Source organism: Molossus molossus, unplaced genomic scaffold (assembly GCF_014108415.1).
Source record: "Molossus molossus isolate mMolMol1 unplaced genomic scaffold, mMolMol1.p scaffold_m16_p_5, whole genome shotgun sequence".
Classification (NCBI taxonomy): Eukaryota; Metazoa; Chordata; class Mammalia; order Chiroptera; family Molossidae; genus Molossus; species Molossus molossus.
In genome coordinates this window covers 58,790,577-58,815,876 of record NW_023425388.1, presented here as the reverse complement: position 1 = coordinate 58,815,876, position 25,300 = coordinate 58,790,577, and the positions used below count along the sequence as shown (strand labels likewise).

Here is a 25,300-nt window from a genome sequence, read left to right as displayed (position 1 = left end):
AGGATGCCCCATTAACAGGGGTCCTACCCCAGGCAAAACTAAGCAGACCCAAACCAGAAACTGTCCTCTCAGCCAAAGAACATCTCCACAAGCCTGTGCTAAGTCTTGAGAGAGGCTGGAGAAATCTCCAGTGGAAATCTCCACAGTGTCCCCACCCGCTCCGCACAGTCAGTTCTGCTTGGCTGTGGCCACACACACTGGCACCGTGGACATGCAGAGACGCGTCATGGGCACACGGTATGTAAGTCTCAGGCAGGGTCACGGGTCTCAGAGGACTCAGCTGGATCCAGAGCACCCTAAAACGTGAAGCATTCCCACAGCAGTGACAGGAACACAGGACTTAGATCATTTACAAGCAAGAAAAGGACTGTTCACATATCCTCTTTGGGCCTCAAATTCTGTGTGTACAGAAGAAAATAATCTGTTCCCTTACTCATGAGGCTGGCTTAAGGATCAAATGAGATAAAATTTTTGAATGGGGTTTTGGCTTAAAATGTAAAAGATTTGGACTCTATTTTATAATAAATCTGTTTTTAATATAAAGATGTTTCCCCAAAATCTTTGTATAAAATCAACTCCAGAAACACAGATGCACCATGTCTGCCCTGAAGTTTAGGGGCCCAGCCCACCACTCCAGCCCCGGCAGAGGAGGCCCGAGCACACACGGCGCACGCAGTCGGGCTGGGCTACCCCTCGGGCTGATGCTAGTACTGGTAGTGGGTCTTCCTGGGACGGTGGGCAATCCACAAGTGGGTAATGAGGAGGTGACTCTACAAGCTCCTTCTTCCCTCCCTCCTCCTCACCCCTCCCACCAGGCTCCAGCTGGAAACTCTTCAGTGCACATAGATCCTGTCGGAGATGGCTCCGGGCAAGTGCGTCATGATCTGCATCCGCAGCCACCAGTAGTAGTCCATGGGGTGGTAGCGGGTGTAGGGGTTGGCGGCGGTCAGGGCGTGGGTGACGGCGTTGATGACGGGGGTGGTGTCGGTGGAGCCACTGTTGCAGTAGGTCTCCATGGTGGCGATCTTCTCATCAAAGTACTTCTTGCCGTAGTCCTTGCGCACCACCTCAGGCAGCTCGTCCCACATCTTGGTGGCGATGGCCTGGATGCGCTCGGGACTGTAGAGGCTGGTGGCAGCGATGAAGTTGCCGGGTTCCACCACACAGACCTTCACACCCAGAGGGTGCATCTCGTAGCGCAGGCAGTCAGAGAAAGCCTCCACCCCGAACTTGGTGATGCAGTACGGGGAGCGCGCCGGGTTGGCCATGCGGCCCAGCATGCTGCTGATGTTGACGATGCGGCCTGCGGAGGAAGACAGCGAGCACCTGCTCAGGGCACCGCCCGGTGGGGCAGAGGGCCTGGGGCCTGGCATGTTTCCAGAGGCCTGGCTGCAATCTGACCTCCTGGCCTAATACTTATTTTGCTGCCTGCCAGGCTGGGGCCCGGCCTTCTGTACCACCCAAGGTCAAAGGGCCTTCTGATTCAGAGTCAAGGCCAGCTCAGACCCACACATCGGCATCAACGTCCCTGATATTTCCCAGGTAACCAGCTGTGCCGGGCAGGACAGGCGAGGAGAAATGAGTGAGAAGCAGGCCTGCAGACCAGGAGGGCACCGTATAGTGCACAACACACAACTAAGCTGTTTCACCTCCCACGTTCGCCCATCGTTCCCCCCCCCCCCCAAATGTTATCACCTGGCAGTGCTCTGTTGGTAACGGGGAGGGGTGAGGGCAGGGGCAGGGTTCTGAACCTGGCTTTAGGGCTGGGACATGAGGGCAGTCTGGGCACTGGGAGAGAGTGATGACCGCAAGGGGCTCTCAGAGGCCCAGCCCGGGTGTGCTAGGAGCTGACACCTGCCCTGGGGGTGGATGGTGGAAGTGGAGCCCATCCAGACAGCCAGGCAGACCTGGGACCCGCTCACCCTGGGTGCACCCAGGAAGTAAAGGCTCAGCCCCATCCCGGGCGCTGTGGGAGGCTCCCTTCAGAAACCTGTAAGTTGGAAGTCACTGAAGGGGTGCAGTTTTCTTCTAAAATCCTACAGCACTCTCCAGGTTCATCCTGTCACTGCCGGGACCTTAGAATTGACCATATGGATCTCTCCTTTTTGCCATGATTGTTTGCTGTTCTAAGGGAGAACTTCTAAGTCGGCACCTTCTTAGGTGGTTTGCTTACATTTGGCTACCTAACACGGTTTGGGTATTTTGTCTGTTTTCCAAATTTCTACTCCTATTCTTATTTTTTTTCCATATTAGCAAATCGTCTCATTTTTTAAGTATGGCATAGCAATGCATGGAACGGATATGCTAATATTTACTTAACCACACCCTCACTGATACCGTGATGTACACAAAGCTCTGTACACAGGGTGTTATTGCTCCAGGCGAGGCTCCCAGAGTAGGCTTTACCACTGCTGCACCGACTGCTGACCTCCCCTGCTGCACTCTCTGGGAACCACACATCCCTCTCCCCGGCCAGGCTGTGGAACCTCCGCCCACAAGCCCCGCACGGCCCCTGAGTCATGTGCTTGGCCTGGGCTGTGGATGTGGGTCTGCTGAGACCTGTTCCCATTGTGAGCAAAGAGTGAAAGGTGGGGCAGGTCCAGGGGTCAGGAGGAAAGTCCCTTCCCAACTCACCTTTGGCCCTGCGGATGAGGGGGAGGAAGGACTTTGTTGTCCGCACTGTGCCCCAGAGGTTCACTTCTGCCACCTCCTTGTAGGTCTCCATGCTGGTGAACTCCACCTCCCCAAATGTTGAGATGCCCGCGTTGTTAACCAGGCCCCACATGCCTGGATGGGAGGGTACAGAACCGAGGTCACCACATGGGCTAGGTCACCCACCAGTCTGCAGCCCAGTCCCCTCCCCACTTTCATCCTTTCCCCCGTGACTTGCCAGCTTTGTGCCCAAGGCTCTCGGGACCCCTTCTAGAGTCACCAAGGAAACAGGAGATAGTGCTGGCTCTAACCTTCCCTTAAGCCTAGACTGTTCAATCCTTGCCTTTCTTCTGCCATAATCTAGCCTCTGAGCCCGCCATGACCCAGCCATGTGGTGCCCCCGCCTGGAGTCCCGCCTCGCCTCTGCACCCAACCCTGCCTCTGAGCCTTCGCTTGTGTCCCCCTCTTGCCAGAAGCCAGGGGAACCTCAAGCGTCTTCCAGGCCAAGCCTCTCTGGAAGACCAGAGAGGGACCCAGCGTCCAAAGTCACACAGCACGTTAGAGGCTCAGCCAAGCCTTGATCTCGGCTGGGTGCCCCATCCTGCCTCACCCTGAGACCCACCTCACTCTGACTCCACGCCGACCTCCCTTCTCCAAACCATGCACTGTTGTAGGTTATCAAGTGCAAGCCCTCGAGACCTGGTAACCTATTTGTCAATATCCCGTGTGTATACACCTGGTCTGTGCAGGCAGAGAATACCCCCCAGCCTTGTGAGGCCCCACGGGGCTGAGCGCAGGGTCGGAGCAAATGTACACTCTCCCCCAAGTATCCTTGTGTTGACTGTCTCCAGTAAGACCAGCACCGGGACAGCCGGCTTTTATAGACACAGAACGTGGGTGCTAGAAAGCTCCTTGGAGGTCACTTGGTCTGATAAGTAATGTCAGAAACAGGGATGTGGAGGCCCTGAGGGGAAAGGACTGGCTTCCATGCGTCCAGGAAGTCGGAGGCAGAGCCTGACTGGGGGATGGCAGTGAGGGGAAGCCGTGCTTTCCAGGGCTCTCTCTGAGTTCAGAGTTTTGGAGTGCAAGGACTGGATGGGCTAGTCTCTGTTGTGGATCCCTCAGGTCGGTCTCCTGTGGCCGTGAAAGCCTGGGGGCAGGGCTGCCCTCCTGGGGGCTGGCCCCTGGCCTCTGGGGCTCTGGCCCAGCTGCTTTCTGAGTTCTTCATGGAGTCTGTGTAAGTGACGGAGTAACTTCTCTACTGCTGCCTTCCTGTTACCCAGATTCAAGCTTTGTCAACTGACCTCCGGGGCCTTCTCCTTCGATTATGGAAAATTAAGGACGTTTATTAGGGAATGGAAATTGCTGGTTAACAAATAGCCCATGAAGTTCTCACTCCCAATCCCTGCGAGAGCTGAGAGCTAAAGCGTCAGCTCTTAGTCTCACTGGTGCCCCTGCATTGACTCAGCCCCTGCAACACCCCCCCCCCCAGCTGCACAGCTGCAGTGCCCTCCCCGCCCCAGCCCTGCAGGGTTCCCACCCCTCCTCTTCCCAGGAGGCCCCTCTCTCCACCTGCCAAGGCTGACACTTCACTCTCTACCTTCCTGAGGATAAGCCGTCAATCCTCTCCGTTCTGCAACTTCAACTCTTCCATTGCCCGTCTCCTTCCCTTCAACACCACACACATTAGGTGCTTAATAAGTGTCAGGTCACCACGTCTCCATATCCTGAAGAACCTTCTCTTAACCGTGCTACTGTCTGCTCCCCTTCCCCCCGCAGTCAGGCTTCTGAGAACACCAGCTCCGTTCTCCAGTTTCCCATCCCCTGCCATTCTGGGTCCCAGCCCTACCGCTGGGTGTCCAGGGTGCCTCACGCTAATGACGCCACCCCTTCCACCCACCCCACCCCGCTCCCCGTCTTCACTCTCAACTTCTCCACAGTAGGAGCACTCCTCGTGGTTCTAGACATTAATAATACCCCCTTGGCATTAATAATACCCAGGAGTGTCCTCCATCCTCCCTGCCACCTTTCTTGCACCTGCTCCGCTAAGACCCAGGGGTCCCCAGTGTCCTGAACTAGACCACCTTCTCTAAAGTCACACTCGGTGCTTAGGCAGCCTCGTTTCCTTTATGATTATGGAATTTCCCAGCTGCTTTGTGTTCGATTCATATGAGACAGTGTCACACAACCTAAAAGAAATCATCTTTTTTTCCATATGACATTCATGACACTGATACCAAAAAAGTTTACTTGACCTTGACCTGTGAAAGCACACTGCTCCCGGATGATGGCTCTGCTGACCTTATCAACAGCAACAGCGTGTGCACCAGGAGCTCTCTGGGGTCCTCGGCAACATTCTGAGTAAACTCGTGACATCGCTGCTGGTCTGGGTGACAGTGTGCTCCTGCGGCAGCCCCATCACACCTCCGCGTGGAGGGGCCCGTGTGCCCCTCACCAGTCGAGGCTCTCCCCTAACCCCAGTCTCCTCCTCCTGACAGTCACTTTACCAGACTGTCCACAGGTCCCCAACTCCGGCTAACCACACCAACATATCAAGTCCCAGCTGCTCAGCCCTGCCCTCCTTCTTGCCAATAGTCTCACTTTCATTTTTGACACCCCCCCCCCAGCTCCTTCATTTCTCCCCCATTCAATGAGTGCGGTTAACATGACTGATAAAGACCAAAAGGACCGCTGCCAGGCCCTGACCTAAACATTTTCATCTACTAGTTCACCTGATCCTCACAACCAACCTACAAAGTAGGTTTTAAATTGTCCCATATCTAAATGAGGCGGCCAAGGCTCAGAGAGGTGAAGTGTCTTGCTCAGTGTCACCCAGGATGGAATGTGGACCCAGGTGGCGTGAGGACACAGCCCTCGTGCTTAACCCTGCGCTGTTGTTGGCTTCCTTTGCGTGTCACTGGGATCCGTGTCTTCTTTCCCGTTTCCATGGCATCATGTGGTCCTGGTGGCCTCCCTCCTGTATTCCTGGAGAAGCTGCTCATGGGTCTCCCTGTCTCAGCCTCTCCTCCACCTCGATCCTGATCCAACCCTCAGACAGAGTCTCCTGTCAGTCACCTCCTGCCCTGATGGCTCCCTTCCGTAGTGGGGTATGTGAACTCTTTCCCAGGCTTATCTCACCCACTTCTTTGCAAGTATTCTGCCTTCTCGGAGCCTGAACAGGCTGCCACTCCTTTGACATCACGGCTCCTCCCGCCTCTGCCTCTGCCCCTGGCTCTGCTCAGCTGCCCCTGCCCTCAGCCTGAGAGCGGCCTTTTGTTGGAATGCTCCCAAGCTCCTGCAGCAGTCAGATCTGGGTGTGAGTACCGGATGGCTCGCAAAGCACTTTCCCACTTCACAGATGGGCAAGCTGAGGCCCACACAGGTGAACATACACCCTCCAAGTCACACTTCTGGTAAGAGGTAAAGCGCAGGGTAAATCCAGTCTTCTCACTCCCGGACCCAGGGTGTCCCAGATAACAGCGTCTTCCCTGCCCATGGCACAATGTCTCCAGTGTTCAAGCCATTCCTCACAGGTCCTACCATGAAACCACCAGCCTCCACTTGGCTGTCCAACCGCAAACTCCTCCTGCCAGGTCAGACCCTTTTGGTGCTCAGTACACTACCAACTATACAGCAGGTACTCAATAAATGTTTACTGACTGAGGTAAGTGGTTTCAAGATCAGAACATGCTCACAGTCTGCTGATTGGCCCACTTACTTGGCCAATCCCTGTGAGTGTGTGTGTGTGTGTGGGGGGGGGGGTCACAGGCTCCAGAGGTCCAGTCCCTCCAAGTCCTGCTGGGGAGCAAAGGAGCTGATGGCAGATGGCTCACAGCTCTAATCAGACAGTCCCCTCATCTCACTCCCCGAGGCTGGCTCCCCTGGCTTTGGCAGCAATTATTTGATTCAGCCAGAGTGAAGGGCACCAAACTCGCCATCAGAATGTGCCTTCCGCGTATCTCCTGGGGGCTTCCTGCCTGGGCAGAGCGAGTCAGAGCGGCCACCCCTTGATGAACCACACGCTGCTCTGAAGGCTCTGGGAGGGCGCCACCTGGAGTTCAAAGACAGCACTGCCAGAGAAGGGGAGAGTTTGAGCTGCTTCACCTCCCAGGAAGACAGCAGGGGAGGGTGGGGGGCAGGGGACAGGAGGGGGAAAGGAGAAGGAGGGGGGGGGGGTCTGCATAACCATATATCTAACAAATTAATTTTCTTTTCAGACCTAAAAGCCTTCAAATCTTTTCCCTCCAAAAATAAAGTTTCGGTTAAGTAAGATCATGTTGAATGGTTTATCAGCCATCACCGAAATGGGTGATGAGGAAAAAGTTTATGCATCAGGGGTGGTGCTGGGGTTTGAGCACCTCCCCCTTGTGGCTCTGCCTTGCAGGAAAGGCTAAGTGTTCAGACCAATCCAGGGAATGGAAGTGGTTCTGCCCTCGTGGCAGGGGACAAGGACCAGGGCCCTGAGCAGCCCCCAGACCTGGTGCAGCTCCACTGTGTGCTCAGGTCCACAGAGACGATTCCTTCCATGGGCACTTCAATCACGACACACCCAAGGCCATACGGAGTGGCTTTATGGTGCTGCCTGCAGCTGTTTTCCTCCTAGTGGTTTATGAAGGCTCCATCCGGGTTGGGGGGAGGAGGATTTGCCACTGGGGAGGGGTGAAGCAGGCTGCACCTTCTGAACTGCTAATCATCCCAATGGGACCTGTCCTGCCTTTCCTTTTTAAAAATTTTTTTTCCTTTATTGATTTTACAGAGTGAGAAAGTGAGAGGGAGAGAGAGATAGAAACATGGATGAGAGAGAACATTGACTGGCTGCCTCCTTCATGCCCCCCACTGGGGATCGGGTCCACAACCTGGCATGTGTCCTGACCAGAATCCAACCAGTGACCTCTTGGTGCATGGGTCGATGCTCAACCACTGAGCCACACTGGCCGGACTGTCCTGCCTTTTCTTAATGGGACAGAAGCCCTGGTCTGCCTGTTAATTACTAAACAGATGTTCCAGAACTCACATGCCTCTCCTCAGAGAGCGGGGGCCTGGGAATGTCCTGCTGCAGGGGTGGGGGTGGCACTGGGCTGACAAGGTGATGCATCAGGGGCAGGTTGGCAGCCAGAGCACTAGCTTCTCTGATAGCTGCACAGCACAGGAGCTTCTGAGGGGCTGCTGGGACGACAGCATGTCCGCCTGACTGACAGTGCTCAGCAGAGTGCCCGGCACAGGCCCTGGTCACCCCACCCCTCCCTCCTCCCTGTCAGCACCTGGAGTCACTGTTCAGGAGAGAGTCTCCACCCTTCTGTGGGAAAGCAGAAAGCTGAGTGGGGCATGCCCTCTCTGCCTGGGCTGCCGGGAAGCCAGGGGTAAATGTCACAGAAGAAGTGAGCAGACCCACTGGCTTCCCCAGGCAGCACCATCACCACCGCGTGCTACATGAATGGTGTCCCCTCTCCTCTGCTGTACACCAGAGCCCCTCCCACTAGGGTCTTCCATGGGCTGAACTGGGAGGACACTTGAGTCCTTATGTTACAGAAACTTTCTGCAGCATGTGCCCCTGTTGGTTCCTACCCCCCCCAAACTTTCTGTCCCTTTAGCTTCTGGGGCACTGTACCCAACCTCTCTGACAGCTGTTTCTTCCCCTTCTCAGCGCCTAATTGCTCATGTTCCCAGGTAGACCGTCCCTGCACCTCCCTTACTCCTGGTCTCACCTCAAAGCCAGGCCACCTGAGCTCCAGCCCAGATGCCCCCAGGGTGTCCCTCAGGCACATCAGCATCTCCATACCCTTCAACCTGCTCCTCCATGAGGGTGCACGGTGCCCTGGACAGAGACCTCTTGTCTGTCCGTCACCCCACATGTGTCAGTCACCAAGCCCGGCCAGCTGAGTCTCCTCGGAACTTGAGTCTGACCCTCCCCTTTCCCAATACTCAGCCTAGTTCAGGACGCCTGCACCTATGTGGTCCCATCAAATCCACTCCACAGTCACCACAGCCCCAGAGCTGACCAGGTCATTCCCACTGCCCTCAAGAGAGTGGCCCCCTCCTTCGCCTGGCACCCCAGGCCCTGGACAAGCTCCCTCCCAACCTCATGCGCTGCTACCATCTCCACCAGACTTGACCCCTGGCTTCTCGTCCCCTGGCATACCTTGTGTCCTTCCCACCATTATTCACGCTCTCCCCTCCTCCTTCCCAGTGCTCTGCTACACTCTGCCCTAACTGATCCCTTCTCCACCTCACCCCAGACTGGGCTACACCCCGCTGTCTGGTGCTGCACCCTGAGAGGGGATGTGGAAAACACCGGAAGTCAGTCCCCCCAGTGAACTGTGAGGTTCTCGAGGACAAGGACTGTGTCTTGGCCACCTTTGCATTCCCAACACTTAGTCCCACCACCTGGCTCCGAGTGGGCATTCAGTGGGCATTGGCTGAACGGACCTGAGCCAAAGCACATCCATTCATCACTCCCGTAGATTCTGAAATCACCTCTGGCTTTATTTCCCATTGCCTGATTGCACAATGTGTTTAATTCAACCCACTTCCTCCTTCTGAGCAAGAGTTTGAACAATGAGGAAAGCAGTCTTTGGGCAGGAAACCAGCAAATGGAGGGTGGTGTTTAGGAAGGGCACCTGTATAGTACCCTACTGCCCCAAGGTACCTCCTACCTTTCTCGGGGTCCTCCAGGCTCGAGCGGATGAGCTCCACCACTTTCTCCACCTCCTCACTTTTGCAGACATTGAGCTGAACAGTTCTCAAGCGATCACTCTTCAAGCTGTCCAGTTCCTTGGATCCAGCATCCCCTTTGTCCTAGGGAGGAGGGAAGAGCTGTTTAACCCCCCTGCCAATAGGAGGAGGACCAGGGCCAAGGTGCGGAGCTGGCCCCAAGTCCCTGCCTAAGCCTGGGGCTGCTAACAACCACAGGCAGTGGTCTCTGGAGGCCCAACTGGGCTTCACCCCGAGCACTGATGACATACCAAGCACCAAACTAAGTGCCATAGACACAACCATGAGCCCGTAATCCTCACTGGCAGCATCATTTCTTTAAGCAGAGGTTGCAAACTCAATACCTGCCTGGGCCAGGCTTGTGGGTATCACATAGAGAGAAGGGGGGACACAGGAGTGGAGCGCAAGCCTTGCCGCTCAATCCTGCCAGCTGCTGTCCACATGTGTATGTGAGCCCAGATGCTTAGATGCTTAGATTTTTAAGTTTGTAACTAGGATTTGTGTGTGAAATCTCCTAATTTTTTAAGTGTTAGCAACTTATTTGGGTTCTCTAAAAAAACAGTAGGTTGCCCTGGCCAGTTTGGCTCAGCGCTTGTTAGAGCATCGGTCTGCGGTCCAGAGAGACCCGGGTTCGGTTCCTGCTAAGGGCACGTACATCGGTTACAGTTTGTCCCCGGCCCTGGTCAGGTTGTGCGGGTGGCAGCCACTCAATGTATCTCTCTCACATCGATGTTTCTCTCTCTCTCTCTCTCTCTCTCTCTTCCTCCCGCTCTATCTGAACAAAAAATGGGAAAATGTCCTCAGGTGAGGATAAAAAATAAAATTAAATTAAAAAAAAACAGTATGTTGGCCAAAGCACATCCACAGGCCACAAATCTGTTCTAAACCAAGGCCTGTCACCCACAAGTTGCCAAGAGGCCAGGGCCAGGCTCTGCTGCCAGTTCGGTCACCAACCAGGCTCTGGGCTCAGGTGCAGCCTCAAGGTGCCCAGTTCTCCAGCTAGAGTTTGTCATAAGTCACCACCGCCTGTCCTGACCTGCTCAAGTTAATAGTATAAGGAAATTGTTTTTTTAAAAAACCTGTTAAATGATAAAGTGCTATGCAAATTCGGGTATTACTACACATGAGAAAAGTACCACTCACTCAGCAAACATGTCTTGGGCCACTGTCATGTTCCAGCACTGTGCTAAGTAGTAGAGACACAAAACTAAATAACTCAGGCCCTGTTCTCAAAGAGCCACGTTGTAGGGAAGGAGGCAGACGAGCCGACGAACAACACAAGGAGTATTTGCTTCAGGCAAGCTCGTGGGAGGTGGGGGCTGCACAGAAGGTGGGCGGGCAGGGAAGGCTTTCCAAAGGCAGGGGCAGCGAGGACACGGGCCGGAGGAGCCCCTGTGGATGGGCACTCCCAGCAGAGGAAAGGGGGTGCTACCAGAAGCCAGTGCAGGCACAGCAGAGGCCTGACGACGGTGTGGGACATGGGGCGTGAGGCTGGAGAAGAGGGCGGGTCTGTGTGGGGGCTGTGGGGGCGGCTGGAGGATCTGGATAAAAGCAGGTGTCATTTATTGACTGTTCACAGTGCTTCACACTCTGCTAAGCACTTGACATGCACTGTCTCCTTAGTCCTCCCATCACGAGGCAGGCCGCATTAGCATATTCATCTATCCTGTGACACATATTTTCACAATAGGGATGAGCTACAAACGATGTGAAAATTAAGCACTGTCAGTCATCATTTAATTGGCCGTGACTTTCTCAACGGTGCGGTGCGTGAGCAGTGATGCATCGTACAAGGGGTCAGGAGTCGCTGCAGAGGGTGAAGTGGTGAGAGGAAAGCCTACTCTCAGTGCAGGGGTGCCCACCGCACGTACAGCGGGCACTGAAGCCGCGGCCGGGGCACAAAGCTCAGATGGTCAGCATGTCCGTGGAAAGTTCTCTACAGGTTAGGCCGAGTCTCGCACAAGGGGTTTGAACCAGGAGGAACCGAACCCCAGGACTGGAGCTCAGTGTCAGAGGGACCAATGTCAGAGAGACTCGGGAGAGAATGGTGAAGGGTCCGTGGCAACTCGGGCCATCTGATGGAGACGATCGTTCCAGAGAGAAGATTCAGGGAGCCGGCCTGTCCGGTGCAGTGCAGGGAACAGAACCAGGGCCAAGAAGTCAAATTCGGCTCAAAATGAGAAGTGACTTCCATAGTCTGGAGATGGCGTGGCCTGCCCAGGAGGTTTCGGACAGGTGGGGATGTAGAGCAGAGAAAGCCCAGGCATCGGACAGGTCAGGCGGGGCCCCTCCTCTAAGATCCCTTCCTCCTCTAAACTGCCATCTTCTCCAGGGAGCTGTACCCACTCCCCCCGCCAGTGGCCCTGCTGAAGAAGCAACATGCATGGCCCTGAATCTCTGCCCAACTTGGCACCAGAATGGCAGCTACACCCAGAATCACCTCTGTACAGAGCAGCCAGGTGTGAGGCTCGATTCATGCAAGGCTCCGAAACCCCCTGGGTGTGCCAACCTTCCCAAGGGACATGGCAGGTTCCCTCTGCAGGGGAGCAGGCAGGCCTGGAGGCTCTGCTGCTGTTCCCACAGAAGGCTCCAGAAAACGATGCCCCGGGACGCCATCTTCAAATCCAGAGGCTGAGGTGCTGGCGCCATAGGCACCTCTCGTCCACACACGGCACACAGGCACCCGGAAAACACGTCGTGTTTCAGTGCCGTCTTGGTATCGTGGCTCCTCAGATGCCCCTCGGAGCCGAGCCCAAGTAATCTGTGTTTCTGAAGGGGCGCTGACGTCGACTTCCAGTAGGACAGACGCCAGCGAGGTGCAGGAGAGGTACCCGAGTGTCCTCTCCTCTCCCCGGACCCGCAGGCCTTGCCTCGTGCCTCGCGCAGGGCCAGGGGAAGCGCCTCACCGCGCCAGGTGTCCACACGGGCTGGTTTGGCAGCTTGGCAGCTAAGAGCTTTCTCTCGAAGGAAACTCAGGGTTCACCTCACTGCCCACAGCTTCAGGCTCAGCATGCAGGCCCCCAGGAGGGAACCCCACTCCCCGACCTTCACCTGACAGCCCTCCCCAGGAGTCCTCACCCATCTCTGAGCAGCTGTTTTGCCCTGAGCTGCTCAAAGGAAACCTTCCCAACGGCCCTCACCCTGCGGGCGGCAGACTAGGGGAGCCCACCTTCTGGAGCCACCGTCCTCAGGCCAAGGCCCCGGGGCTCCCTGGCTCCGGGTTTCTGTCTTGTCCACAGCTGTCTGCTGCTCGGAGACAGGCTTTCGGCCCTGCTGCGTTGGTGCCTATATAACTAGTTTATTGGTAACCCGCTTGCTTCCTTCCTATCCCTTTAAACTTCACCCGTGAGCTGTTTTCCACCCCTGGATGAAATTTCAGGCAAGTCATACAGCTTTCCCACTCATTCTCAGATAATAGAGCGCCTCTTTGTTTTGGTATAAAGAATCCAGCTCAGTCTACTAATCAAGTAACTCCAGCTCAGCCTGGTTTGAAAGCCCAAACTACTCTCAAACTTGTACCCAGTTTAGAGCCTGCCCTGACCCAGCCTGACGGAGTGTGGGACGCCCGTGTGGGACGCCCGTGTGGGACGCCCGAGTGGTACGCCCGTGTGGGACGCCCGAGTGGGACGCACGTGGGACGCCGTGTGGAGCCAGTGTGGACGCCCGAGTGGGACGCCCGTGTGGGACGCCCGTGTGGGACGCCCGAGTGGGACGCCCGTGTGGGACGCCCGTGTGGGGCGCCCGTGTGGGACGCCCGTGTGGGGCGCCCGTGTGGGACGCCCGTGTGGGACGCCCGTGTGGGACGCCCGTGTGGGACGCCCGTGTGGGACGCCCGTGTGGGAAGGCTCTAGCTCCTCCTCCTCTCTTACTCCTTAATCTCAGACCCTCCCAGGGTTGAATCCAGGAGCTGATAGGCGAGGGAGCAAGACCTAGACTTCTGAGGGTGATGCCACCGTCTGCTGCCAGCACTTTGGGATGGCAGATGCACGAGAGCTGGGTTCAAGAAGATCCCTTCCCTGGGGACTCCTGTGCCCTTTCCTCCTCCAGCCGGGCGTCTTCTCCCTCTGGCCGGGTCGCATGGGTCCTCTAGGAGTTTCACTGGGTAGGTGCCCTTAGGGGAGCTCTCCCTTATCCACGTCAGGTTCAGAAAGGTCCTGCCCAGGTGGAAGGACAGCCCCTGCCCTGAAGCTCTCTGCTGCTTCCCGACGAGCTGCTCCGGCCTCTTTCCTGGCCCTTGAAGCTTCTTTTGGTAAACACTCCGTTCTGTGGCCTCAGACTCCAGGGGACAGAGGGCAAGCTCCCCAAGGAGTTCTCTTGAAACTGACTTTGTTTACCTTGAGACCAGATGGAAACTGCCACAGCACACTGCAGTTCTTTCCCACCTCTCCCCTCCTCCACCTCGCGTCACAGCGAGGCAGGTGATGGCTGATCCCGGCAGGAGGGGTTTCCACTCTCCCAGCATTTATTGTTCGTTGTCTAGCACCTCAAGGCAGGGTGTGAGGACACTCAGCTCGTGTTACATGTGAGCGTCTTGTCACAGGCAGGAGAAACACTGACGAGAGGAGCGAGGCTGGGGCACTGCCCTGGTTCCAGGAGAAGCAGCAGGAGGAGCTGGCACAGAAGATGGAGAGAAACGGAGAGTGGGGTGTCCACAAAGTCAAGAAACAAAGTGTTACAAACAAGAGTAGTCTGGTCAAGTCTGCTGATGGGTTGAGTATGTCATGGTCTGAGAAGTGACCCAATGGATCTGGCAAAATGGGAACTTTCGGCTTCTTTGATAACAGCTGTGTCAGAGGCATTCGGGGCCCTCCTGGTCCAGTCCTGCCCTCCTCCCAGCTCATCTCTTCTTCTTCCACAAGGGCACTGGGCTTCAGCTACGTCAGACTGCTGGCGGTATCTGGATATGCCCCCTCCACCCACAGGGGACTCCTGTGTATCCTTGCAGAAGGCCATGAGGTGCCACCTTGGTCTGTCGAGCCTTCCCCATGATCCCGGAGAGAGGCAATCTGTTCCTTCTCCGATACAAAAATCTTATATTCCTCCCCCCAGACCCCCACCTCTGCCACTCTCACTCACACTCCTCCTCACTCACATGGCTGCAGCCAGAGGCCCCCTACAGCTTAACACACCAGGCACACACCCTCCCTGGGGCTTTGGCTAGGCTGTCCCCTTCCCCAGATATCTGCAAGATGCTCCTGCACCTGCTCCCAATGTCCCCTCCTGGTGAGATCTTTCTTCCCCCTTTAAAGGTGAGCACACCGCTACCACATTCACCTCCCATCTTCCTGTCCTGCTTTATTTTTCTCCAGAGCATTTTATCATCCCACAGAGAAGCAATGCACCTGTTTATCATATTCGTTGCCTATCTCCCCACTCACCCTCCATGTAGGTACCACAAGGGCAAGAACTTTCACTGCATTGTAATATGCTCTATCTTAATAGAATTTTGTTGGCTCATGGTAGGTACTCAATAAATATTTGTTGGATGAATGAATGAACAGAGTGATAGGCACAAAAACCCAATCCAAATGGGTTGGAAAGAAAATTGAAAGTGAAAACATCTACTACAAACAAGCTTCTCTTTCTCTTTTCTAGAAAGAGAAACAGAAAAATGGGGCAGGGTACACAGGATGGGGGTGGGCATGACAAAATGACCCAGTGGAGGGCAACGAGTTAATGATGTAAGACGGTGGATACGTTTGCTGGAGCCGAGTCCTTCAGCTGGTCCAAGGACTGAGATCTAAAGCACAAGAGGAGAGGAAACTCTACATAGGGCAGGCGGAAAGTCTGGGCACAGAAGTAGCTGGAATTTGTCACGTGGCTTAACGGCTCAGAACCAGGCTGTAGACTAAGCTCCTCAATTCCTATGGCTTTGGTGACTCAACTCTCTGGTGGCTCTGACTGCTTTCTGATTTGCATATCTAATATGAGACACCAGAAAAAAATAGAAACACATTTTTTAGAACCCTAGTGACTTCTGCCCTTCTAGATTTTTCCCCGAAAAGACAGACCATGACACCAAAATAGTTCAGAGGTAGACACCGACAGATATAACCTGGCAGTGATCTTATCTAGCCTTTTCTTCATAACTCCAGTCCCTAAGTCATAGAATCACTGCTGTAGGAGTGGAAGGACCTCAGATCACCTAACCTAACCCTCTTATTATAAGTAAGAGCAGACCGCAGCCCAGAGAATTGTCTGCCAGTCCCTGGGTTAGTGGCAGACCTGGGACTAGAACTCAAGGCCCTCACTCAGTCTCGAAGGCTCTCCTGCAGCACTGAGCAGCCTCTGCCCTGCACTCTGGAGTCAGGTGCAGCCCCTGTGTCACTGGACAAGCCAGACAATGGAACAGATGCTGAACATATGCACAAGGGACTTTAAAAGCATAAAACGTTTTATGGCATCACAGCCTGGCAGGTCCACATCACACAGAGAACTCAGCTACAAGCATGCCACACCCGTCGCCCCCCAAACCCCTCCTGAAACAAGTTCCCTCGTGCACTGTCAGAGGGAGCAGCATAGGTACAGCCTTCTGGGGAGAAGTTGGGCAGACACGAATAAAATCTAAGATCTACACACCTTTCCACCTAGCACTTTCACATCTAGAAATTTTTCCTAAGAATTACTAATGAAAGAATACAAAGATATGTGCAAGACTTTTCACTGTGGCTTTGTTTATAATAACAAAAGTCACAAATAATGTATACACATGCATTTTAGTTACTTTGGGGCAAGAGACTGATCTGAAAATATTTCACATTTTTACGTCATCCACTTCTGTGTTGTTTGACTCTTATGAATATGAATTACTTTCATAATCCAAAAGAAGTGACAACTAAAAGCACAAATAAGCCTGGCCAGTGTGGTTCAGTAGATTGAGCATCATCCCATGGACTGAGAGGTCCCAGATCAATTCCCAGTCAGGGCACATGCCCTGGGTTGCGGGCTCAATCCCCAGTAGGGGGAGTGTAGAAGGCAGCTGATCAATGTTTTTCTCTCACATCAATGTTTCTCTCTCTCTCTCTCTTCCTCTCTCTCAAAAATCAATGAAAAACATTTTTAAAAAATAAGTAAAAGGACAAATTATTCTGTGATCTGGAAATATTCAGATCATGGCAATGCAAATTACTTTATTATTTGTGCTTGTTCAAATTGTTGAAATTGTTACATTGAACAGATATTCTTCATACAGATATTAAACCTAGTATAAAAAAATTTCTTCCCTGGGTTCCTATTACCTTCAGAATAAAGAAAAAATGTCTCAGCCACTGAGTAGAGACAGCAAGTTGTCCCAAATACCATCTTTCCTTCTTCTATAGTAGTCAATCCTCTGGCTTTACGCAGGGTACATGTTATCTCAAAATACACATCACATTCCCCAGCCTCCCCAGCAGTCAGGTAAGGCCATGTGACTACATCCTGGCCAATAGAGCGACAGCACAGGTGACAGCTGGGCAATTTCTGGATCATGCCTTCAAAGATCAGGGGCGTGGACTCACAATGAGAGAAACACATACTAAAACTATACTGAGATACATGTTTCACCTATCAGTTTGGCACAAATCAAAAGTTTGACATGCACTCTGTTGGTGAATTTGTGTGAAAACAAGTATGCTCATACATTGTTTGTGGGAATGTAAAATTCAGCCTCTATAATAGGAAATTTGGAGATAATTTTTCCTTTTTTTTTTTTTTATCCTCACCCGAGGACATTTTTTCTATTTTTTGTTCAGATAGAGTGTGGGAGGGAGAGAGAGAGAGAGAGAAACATCGACGTGAAAGGGACACATCGAATGGCTGCCACCCGCACGACCAACCAGGGCCGGGGAAAAACTGCAACCGAGGTACGTGCCCTTAGCGGGAACCGAACCCGGGTCTCTCCGGACCGCAGGCGGACGCTCTAACCGCTGAGCCAAACCGGCCAGGGCTGGAGATAATTTTTAATGAGGACATAGTTTTTTAACCCTTTGACCTAGAGTAATCTCACTCCTAGGAATTTACCTTAAAGATAAATCCCTCAACAATACAAAAATACATACACACAAGGTTACTCATTGTGGCTTTATTTGTAATTGCAAAATTTTGAAAAACAGTGCTCACACATAGGAGGCTGGTGGAGCGAATGATGGTCCACCACAGGGGAGAATTATAATGCCGTTTCTGAAGAGTGAGAAAGAGCTCTATGAACTCAAGTGGAGTCGTTCCCAAGGCACAGTAAGTTTGTTTTCACTGTAAAAGGGTATATGCAGTATGCAAACATTTGTGTAAGAATTGGGAAATGAAAAAACCTGGCCGGTTTGGCTCAGCTGTTAGAGTGTCGGCCTGCGGTCTGGAGAGACCAGGGTTCAGTTCCCGCTAAGGGCACGTACCTCGGTTGCAGTTTGTCCCCAGCCCTGGTTGGGTCGTGCGGATGGCGGCCACTCAATGTGTCCCTTTCATGTCGATGTTTCTCTCTCTCTCTCTCTCTCTTTCTCTCTCTCTCTCTCTCACCCTCCCTCTCTCTCTCTCTCTTCCTCTCTCCACCTCCCACTCTATTTGAACAAAGAGTGGAAAGGTGTCCTTGGGTAAGGATAAAAAAAAGATAGGTGGGAGAGTAACATGACTCTGAGTGTGCCTTTTATTTTATTTATTGTTTGTTTTATTATTTTTAATCCTCACCTGAGGATATTTTTCCATTGATTTTTATATACAGTGGGAGGTAAGGAGGGAGGGGGAAACTGTCCCCTAATTACTATTGCAGCCTCATGTCCCAGTGTTTCCCTTCATGCACCCTAAGTTCCACTGGATGAGTCCTGAAGGAGTCCAGAAATAAGCCCTCACATATACAGTCAAACAATTTTTGACAAGGGTGCCAGGACCATTCAGTAGGGGAAAGGACAGTCTTTTCAGAAGACGGTGCTGGGAAAACTGGAGATCCACCTGCAAGAGAATAAAGTTGGACCCTTCCCTAACACCATACACAGAAATTAATCCAAAATGGATCAAGGACCTAAATGTAAGACCTAAAACAATAAAACTCTTAGAAGAAAACATAGCACAAAAGCTTCATGGTATTGGATTTGGTCATGATTCCTTGGATATGACACCAAAATCATAGGCAACAAAAGAAAATAGGCAAACTGGACTTAATAAAATTTTTAAATTTTGTACATCGAAAGACACTACCCACAGAGTAAAAAGAAAACCCCCAGAATGGGAGAATATGTTTGCAAATTATATAACTGATAAGAAATTAATATCCAGAATATATAGAAAACCCCTAAAACTCAACAACAAACCCAACGCAATTCTAAAATCAGCAAAGGGCTTGAATAGACATTTCTCCAAATAGGATAATATGAATGACCAATGAGCACATGAAAACACACATCAAAACTACAGTGAGCCCTGGCCGGTTTGGCTCAGCGGTTAGAGCGTCAGCCTGCGGTCCTGAGAGACCCGGGTTTGGTTCCCGCTAAGGGCACGTACCTCGGTTGCAGTTTGTCCCCGGCCCTGGTCTGTTGTGCGGGTGGCAGCCACTCGATGTGTTCCTTTCACGTCGATGTTTCTCTCTCTCTCTCTCTCCCTCCCACTCTACCTGAACAAAAAATGAAAAAATGTCCTCGGGTGAGGATAAAAAAAAAAAAAAAAAAAACTACAGTGAGGCATCACCTCACACACATTAGGATGGCTACTACCTAAAAACAGAAAACAAGTATTGGCAGGGATGTAGAAAAATTAGAACCCTTGTGCGTTGTTGGTGGGGAGGTAAAACGATGCAGCTGCTGTGGAAGACTTTGACAATTCCTCAAAAAATTAAAAACAGAATTACTTTGTGATCATCAATTCCACATCTGGGTATGTGCCCAAAAGGACTGAAAACAGGGTCTTGAAGAGCTAGTTGCACGCCCGTGTTCATAGCTGCATTATTCACAGTAGCTGAAACATGGAAGCAACTCAAGTGTCCATCAACAGATAAATGGATAAGTAAAATGTAATATCTACATACGCTGCAATGTTATTCAGCCTTACAAAAGAAATTCTGTAATGTACTACAACATGGACAAACCTTGAAGACATGATGCTAAGTGAAATAAGCCAGTCACAAAAGACAAACACTGTACGATTCTACTTATTTGAGGTACTTAGACAATGTGAGCATATTTAATACCATTGAACAGTATACTTAAAAATAATTAAGATGGTAAGTTTTATGGTATGTGTACTTTATTACAATAAAAATAACCTATAAAACAATGGCTGTGTATGAAGAACAGTGGTGACAAAGATGAGCCATCTCTTACCTTCAGCAAGCAGCCAGCAAACACAAGGAAGCCTTTAGAATGCAGATGCTTGGCCAAGGAGAACCCAAATCCGGAATCACATCCTGTGACCAGGAGAGCTTTGCTGCCAACCTATTTTAGAAGGTTAGAGCTCACATTAGGAACCAGGACCCTGAGGGCAGAGTGACCAGTCCTCCTGCAGGCAGTAACAGCCAGTGCTTCCGGAGTGGACCAGGCCTGGCCCACTGCCTGGCCTGTCTGGAGAAGCGCCATAGTCTAGTGGGAAAAGCTTGGACTGAGAATCAGTTCTTACCCAGACTCCGCCAGCAACTAATAATGTTGCTTGAGGTCCCCTTTCTGGACCTCAGTTCTCTTACTGACAATCCCCATCATCTCCACCACCACCACCACTGGCACCCTCATCATCCACCAGGTGCAGGGGTTATTCTTAATTCTCATAACATCTCCATACAGTAGTTACCGTGATTATACCACACGATGAGTAAGGTCACAGATATTTCTTAAATGTCCAACATACTAAGTGATAGAAATGGAATTGAAACCAGGCCTGTGAGAGTCTAGAGTCCAAACTCTTAACCTCTAAAACTCATTTGATGGCCCTGGCCGGTTTGGCTCAGCGGTTAGAGCATCTGCCTGTGGTCCAGAGAGACCCGGGTTCGGTTCCCGCTAAGGGCACGTACCTCGGTTGCAGTTTGTCCCCGGCCCTGGGTTGGTCGTGCGGGTGGCAGCCACTCAATGTGTTCCTTTCACATCGATGTTTCCCTCTCTCTCTCTTCCTCTCTCTCCCTCCCACTCTATCTGTACAAAAAATGGAAAAATGTCCTCGGATGAGGATTAAAAAAAAAAAAAAATTTTTAAAACTCATTTGATGGGAGGTTTGGGGGCCGGGGGCGGAGGTTAAAAATGTGAGAAAGTGGCTCTGAGTGTTCTGGAAGCTCTGAAGTCCTGCTGGGAGGGTGACTCGGGGCCCAGAGGCCCAGAGGGAAGAGCTCTGACCACCTGGCTGGTTCTCAGGTAGCTGGGCTGCCACTCACCGGGTTCACAGTATCAGCATAAGTTCGACGACCCACAGGGACCGAGGAGGAGGAGGAAAACAGCAGTGTGCGCCTGCAAGAGGAAAGGAAGCCATGAGCACAGGCTGTGGTCACACCTTGTGACCTTGTTCCTGGGGCAGAAGTAACTCAGAGTACCCTGGGCCACCAGTGAGCAGCACTGAGGGTCTCCCGACCAGAGCCGCTGGGGTCATCCTGCTGGTACTACCGAGGACGAGGTCCTGTTTCCTCCAGGATTGCTAGGCTGAGAGAGAGTGGGCCAGCAGTTGCAGTAGCATTTTTGCCACTGTGTAGGAAGAACTCTCAGGTGATACAGCTTTGTTAACAAAGCCTTCTGTAAATTCCACATCTTAGCCATTGGGTTTTATGCTGCTTCCTGATAGTTTTTTAAACTTAACTTTTTATTTTGAAACAATTGTAGATTCGCATGCAGTTAAAAAATAGTAGAAATATCCTATACCTTTTACCCAATTTCCCCTAATGTTAACATCTTACAAAACTATAGTACAATATCACAACCAGGATATTGACATCGATGCAGTGAAAATACAGAACATTTCCATCACACAAGGATCCCTCCTGTTACCCTTTTATAGCCATATCCACTTCCCTCCCAACCCACATCCTCTTTAACCAGTGATCTGTTCTCCATCTCTATAATTTTGGCATTTCAAGAATGTTATATAACTGAAATTTTACACTGTGTAACTTTTTGGAATTGCTTTTCTTTTCTTTGTTAGTCCTCATCTGAGGATATATTTCCATTGATTTTTAGATACAGTGGGAGGGAGGGGGAGAGAGAGAGAGAGAAACATTGGTGTGAGAGAGACACATTGATTGAGTGCCTCTGACATGACCCTGGCCAGGGCTGGGGATAGAACCTGCAACACAGGCACGTGCCCTTGACCAGGAATCGAATCCAAGACCCTTCGGTCCACAGGCCAGTGTTCTAACTGCTAAACCAAACTGGCCAGGGATAGGATTGCTTTTTTATTTTTCATTAAATAATGAATTTATTAGGGTGACACTGGTTAATAAAATTATATAGGTTTCAGGGGTACAATTCTATAATACATCATCTGTATATTGTATTGTGTGTTTACCACCCCAAGTCAAGTTTCCTTCCATCACCATTTATCATCCCATACCCTCTTCTACCTCCCCTCACCCCCCTTTTCCTGTAGTAATCATCATACTATTATCTATGAGGGTTTTTTGTGGGGGGTTTTTTATCCTCACCTGAGGACATTTTTCCATTTTTTGTTCAGATAGAGTGGGAGTGAGAGAGGGAGAGAGAGAGAGAGAGAAACATCGATGTGAAAGGAACACATCGAGTGGTTGCCATCCACACGACCAACCAGGGCCGGGGACAAACTGCAACGGAGGTACGTGCCCTTAGCGGGAACCGAACCTGGGTCTCTCAGGACAGCAGGCCGACGCTCCAACTGCTGAGCCAAACTGGCCAGGGCATATGAGGGGTTTTTTTTTTCTTAATCCCTTCCCCTTTTTCACCTAGCCCCCCTACGCGCCCCCCCTCTGACAGCTGTCAATCTGTTCTCTGTATCTATGATGAATCTGTTTCTATTTTGTTTGTTAATTTATTTTGTTTATTAGATCCCACATAAAAGTGAAATCATATGGTATTTGTCTTTCTCTGACTGGCTTATTTCACTTAGCATAATATTCTCCAGGTCCATCCATGCTGTCACAAAAGGAAAGATTTCCTTCTTTCGGCAGAGTAGTATTCCTTTGTGTAAATGTACCACAGCATTTTTACCCCCTCATCTACTGAAGAGACACTTGGGCTGGTTCCAAATCTTGGCTATTGTAAATAATGCTGCAATGAACATAGGGGTGCATATATTCTTTTGAATTCGTGTTTCGGGCTTCTTTGAATATATTCCCAGGAGTGAAATCACTGGGTCATAAGGCAGTTCCATTTTAATTTTTTGAGGTAACTCCATACTGCTTTCCATAGTGGCTGCACAAATCTGCATTCCCACCGACCGTGCACAAGTGTTCCCCTTTCTCCAAATCCTCGCCAATACTTGTTGTTTGTTGATTTATTAATGATAGCTATTCTGATAGGTGTGAGGTGATATTGCACTGTTTTAATTTGCATCTGTCCGATGATTAGTGACATTGAGCATCTTTTCATATGTCTGTATGTCCTCTTTGGAGCAGTGTCTACTGAGGTCTTTTGCCCATTTAAAAAAATTTATTTACTGATTTGAGAGGAAAGTAGAGAGAGAGAGAGAGAGAGAGATTTATTGTTCGACTTATTATGCATTCATTGCTTGATTTTGCATGTGCCCTGAACAGGCATCGAACCCACAATCTTGGAGTATCAGGACAACACTCTAACCAACTGAGCTGCCTGGCCAAAGCAGACCTTTGCCCATTTTTTTTTAATTGAACTGTTTGGGTTTTTTTTATGTTGAGTTTTATAAGTTCTTTATAAACATTGGATATTAGCCCCTTCTCAGCTGTACCAGAGAATATATTCTTGGGATTGCTTTTTTCACTCAACATAATCTGGAGATTCATTGAGATTGTTGCGATTATCAATAATTTGTTTCTTTATATTGCTAGGTTGTATCCAAAGTCTGAGGGCTGTGCAGAGCCAGTTAGGAGAGCGGGTTGTCAGGTGTCAGGCAGGGACCACATCCAGACACTCTGGGGAGGTTTCCATCTGGACAGATGGTGTGCACAGGTGACTGCTGCTCTGAGGCAGAGATACACTGGGAAGGGGTGGGTGGCATCACATCCCAATAAGGAGCTCACGACAAATGGACATCATTCAGGTAGGAGACCTGGGTCTGAGTGGGGAAACCAGGGGAGATGAGCAATGAAAACACATGTAGATGGAATGAGAAGTCAGGATGTGGGGGGAAGTATTGGGGTGGCATGGTGTCCCTAGGCATAAAATATTAGCTTGTTCAGTATGAACAGAGGCAGACTTACAGGGACAGATTTAGGAATAAAGTGTGGCATTAACAAGAGAGAAGATTTCTGCTCGATGTGAAGGACTTTCTGCGAGCACTGTCCAAAGACAGGAGGCCTGCTGGGAGAGGTACTGCCCGCCCCATGGTTGGAGATATAAGGCTGTCAGGTCAGGTCAGTGTTAAGGATGCTATCACAGGACCCACCCACAGGTGGGGACAGGATTATGAGGCCCTTGCCAACTGAGATTCAAAGCAAAATGACCAGGCCAAAGTTTTTCCCACCCAAAGACCTCCTGTCTGATCCAAGCACGGTGATCCCTTCCGCCTCCTCACACACCTAGTGTCCCTCACACACCTCGGCTGACACTTGCCCTGAGGACAGCCAATGCCTCTGACTCAGCCCTGCCCCTGACCACCCTGCCTCCAGCCCCCGAAGCCTAACCAGTATGTCTACAATCCTTCCAGGAGGTTCAGAATCTCCCATAACAGCCTTTCTTTCCCCTCTAATGAGCCAGAAGCTTGACTAATACCTCACTTCCCTTTCATTTGAGGATAAAACCTCTGTTAAAGTATTTAACTCCCTTTGGGATTATTTTCTTCTCTATAAAAAATAATCTTCAGAAATCTCTAAAGGCCACGTTTGAGACAGATTTTGCCATTTCTATGAATCACTCAATGAAAAAGAAGTGCAGTAAATTACCGTTCTCAAAAGCCCTCAGTACAGCCAGGCTCCATTCCCTCTCTGATGAGGTTCACCTCTGCTGGAAGGGCCATTTTAACCCTGTGTGTGTCCTCTGTAGTCAAGGCCTCATCTCCAACCAAGCTGTTGTCTCCCGGGAAAATGTGGTTTTTTTTTTTATCCTAACCTGAGGACATGTTTCCATTTTTTGTTCAGATAGAGTGGGAGTGAGAGAGGGAGAGAGAGAGAGAAACATCGACGTGAAAGGGACACATCGAGTAGCTGCCACCCGCACGACCCAACCAGGGCCGGGGACAAACTACAACCGAGGTACGTGCCCTTAGCAGGAAGCGAACCCTGGTCTCTCTGGACTGCAGGCTGATGCTCTAACCACTGAGCAAAACTGGCCAGGGCCTGGGGAAATGCTTTTAAGCAAATGCTGCTGTAAGCCTAAATACATGGCCTTCCAAACACATGTATTGACATAGCAAATACCCATCAATTTTTCTAGCTCTGGGACTTGAAGTTAGTCTGACACTTAATTTCACTCCCCTTAAATATAAAAGAAAAGGTATTTGTCCTTGCTCTGGCTGCAACAGAGGAAAACAAGGTGGCAGAGTACACCAACCCCGCTGGGAACGGCAGTCCAGAGCTCTCAGAGAAAAGCTGTTGTTTAATTTGTACTGAGCTTTCTCTAAACACACAAGCAGCTCAGTGAAGTCTCAGGACATTTTACTTAACTGGCTTCATGTGTAAGGTTTGAAGAGTAGTCACCCAGGTGACCAAAGTAGTGAGACACGTCAACGCCCTGTGCTACTGCTGATGCGCTGAGAAGACTCACCTGCCTTGGGCAGCACCTTCCAAACACGAACCTGAATCCAAACACAAGGGCATTGCACACACCCAACTGAGAGACAGTCTTCCAAAGTGTCAAGGTCAAGAATGACCAAAACTCAGGAACTGCCCCAGATAGGAAGA

At 51.0% G+C, this 25,300-nt stretch overlaps 1 protein-coding gene across 4 annotated transcripts in view; it reads right to left on the bottom strand.

Annotated features, from left to right (window-relative positions):
* Positions 1-558: 558 nt before the first annotated feature.
* Positions 559-25,300, bottom strand: part of BDH1 (3-hydroxybutyrate dehydrogenase 1) — a 37,649-nt gene continuing 12,907 nt past the window's right edge. For all 4 annotated transcript variants that reach the window (XM_036243795.1, XM_036243797.1, XM_036243796.1 and 1 more), the window contains 5 exons: positions 20,681-20,753; positions 19,647-19,757; positions 9,306-9,447; positions 2,635-2,787; positions 559-1,303 (listed from right to left, as the gene is read on the bottom strand). In XM_036243795.1, the coding sequence (XP_036099688.1) occupies positions 834-1,303; positions 2,635-2,787; positions 9,306-9,447; positions 19,647-19,757; positions 20,681-20,753 (949 nt within the window). In that variant the 3' untranslated portion in view covers positions 559-833. The remainder of the gene's footprint in view (positions 1,304-2,634; positions 2,788-9,305; positions 9,448-19,646; positions 19,758-20,680; positions 20,754-25,300) is intronic.